Source organism: Anneissia japonica, unplaced genomic scaffold (genome assembly GCF_011630105.1).
Source record: "Anneissia japonica isolate Jap-2015-1 unplaced genomic scaffold, ASM1163010v1 scaffold78844_len7173_cov163, whole genome shotgun sequence".
In the NCBI taxonomy this organism is placed as follows: domain Eukaryota; kingdom Metazoa; phylum Echinodermata; class Crinoidea; order Comatulida; family Comatulidae; genus Anneissia; species Anneissia japonica.
In genome coordinates, this window is record NW_022722965.1 from 5,283 (window position 1) to 7,173 (window position 1,891).

The 1,891-nt window shown below is 34.1% G+C and overlaps 1 protein-coding gene across 1 annotated transcript; it reads right to left on the reverse strand.

Annotated features, from left to right (window-relative positions):
- Nucleotides 1-714: 714 nt before the first annotated feature.
- On the reverse strand, nt 715-1,880 carry LOC117112012. The gene is made up of 4 exons (XM_033255055.1): nt 1,844-1,880; nt 1,199-1,428; nt 982-1,071; nt 715-897 (listed from the first exon to the last, which is right to left on the reverse strand). The coding sequence occupies exons 2-4, from the start codon at nt 1,367-1,369 to the stop codon at nt 715-717; spliced, it is 444 nt and encodes a 147-aa protein (XP_033110946.1). The 5' UTR covers nt 1,370-1,428; nt 1,844-1,880.
- Between the last annotated feature and the right edge of the window lie 11 nt (nt 1,881-1,891).

A 1,891-nucleotide genomic window follows, 5' to 3' on the forward strand; every position in this document is an offset into this window, starting at 1 on the left:
CTCAGCTATTCTTGTATTATGCGGAGACAAATTCAATGTCAATGTAAAACATCATATACCCAATCAGATCGCTACCGACCACAAAATGTGACATGGTTTTGCGCTAGTCATGATCTCCAGCGGCCCGATTAATTAAACCTGCCAGTCCCTTTTCCATTATTGTTTTTTTTTTCTGATTCTAGGCAGCACCACCAACGACTAAATCGAGTATGACACGCAAATTAAATTTTGTATGGCGTGCAGTTTACAATCGCAAGGTGTTTAGACAACTCCATCCGGGCTCACCCCCTGAACCTCGGATAAATTGGGGTGTAATAATATAATAATAATAATAATAATAATAATAATAATAATAATTTAATATGCATTACCGCCGATGCTTACTTAATTTACTTTAATGGATTTTTGTATCGTAATTATAATATGTATGCCTATAATGTAGTTTAGGACAATACAACGTGGTATTAGAAGTTGCAACAGAAAAGAATTAACAATATGAATTTCCTTTAACAAAAAAACATGTTTTCGTGTCAATAGTTGGCCTATTAATGTACATCATTTACATTTAATCATTTTATTATTGCTTGGGGGCTTTATCTCATGTAATTCGATAAATTTAGGCAGCATAACTTATTACCTTCAGCATTTGTTTGTCTGAGATTTGTTTATGATAATTTCTGTCGGATTGTTTTCTTTGTGCATGACGTAGTTGTTTCATACCTTTCTTTTCTTTTCCTCTTCATTCCCTTCGAGGCTGCCTAAATGCGTACCAATCACTAGTACTGGCGGGGAAAGTTGCCCATCATCCAATTTTGAATCTCTACTGTTGGTGTAAACTGAACGAATCCAGTACAGAATAAACTGAAGATATGTCATTCGATGTTGATACATTTCACCCTGAAATCAATAATAAAATATCGTACTAAATAATATATTCTGAGTCGAAACTTGCTAAGAGATAATGAAAGACGTAATGCTTACGGTAGTCGGATCCCTGACTTTAGCGGGGGCGTCAAGATCATCTTCTAGGTTAAATACCACACAAACGACGGCAAAAGATACCATGAAAATCTACAAGAAAATGATTCTTAATCATTTACTTTTTATTATCTAAAACTGAATGAAATAACTAAAAATTGTTTGTAATTTAATAATAACTATAATTTTGTTTAATTTATTATTTACTATAATGACTTACTCGTTGTATCACATGATATATCGGTTGTCCTCCGAAATCCCAGATGTCCATTATAAAATCGTTGCCAGATTTTTTCCAGTCACTTGCCGCATCTCTTGTGAACTTGAGTACATTCTGAACTTTACTTGCAATGTTTTCTGGGACCTCTTCCATCGATTTTGCCTCTGTCATTTCTTTAATATTTGGTTCTATTTTCGGGGTTCTGGCGTCTGTATTTAATGATGATTGCCCTTATCGAAATATCAGAATAAAAATTTTAAAAATGCATATTAAAAGCAAAGTGTAGTACAATAATGTTTTCTTTTGTATAGATACCCTATAGGTGTAAGGTTGACTGGTGGTTAATTTCAGAATATTTTTAATGAAGTCTCCGAGTCAGTGTGAACATTCTTTACTTGCTGGAAGTTATTTGACCTTTAATAATATCAATTGTCGATTTAGCGCATGATATAACGACCTCATGCGCTGTTCCAGGTTGTTTTGGTTTTATTATGCCACGTCTATGTACTTGTACTCTGCTGCGTATTGTTTTTAAGAAGTGCCGGTAAGCTTATGCCTCGTGGAGCCCTCTTTGTGAAACGTTGCATAAAAAATGATGTATAAATTAATCAATTTCTTATAAAACATTAAACATGAATGTCTTACCCCTATTGTATTTCGTCTCTGCATTAGCTGGTGATAACAGGCCCTTGA

Bases quoted from the DNA above. Each gene is read 5' to 3' on its own strand.
- LOC117112012 (XM_033255055.1), bottom strand. From the start codon at position 1,369: ATGACAGAGGCAAAATCGATGGAAGAGGTCCCAGAAAACATTGCAAGT. The intron at 1,072-1,198 runs GTAAGTCATTAT...ATTTTCTTGTAG, and splicing joins TATATCATGTGATACAACGA to ATTTTCATGGTATCTTTTGC. The intron at 898-981 runs GTAAGCATTACG...TATTGATTTCAG, and splicing joins AAGTCAGGGATCCGACTACC to GGTGAAATGTATCAACATCG.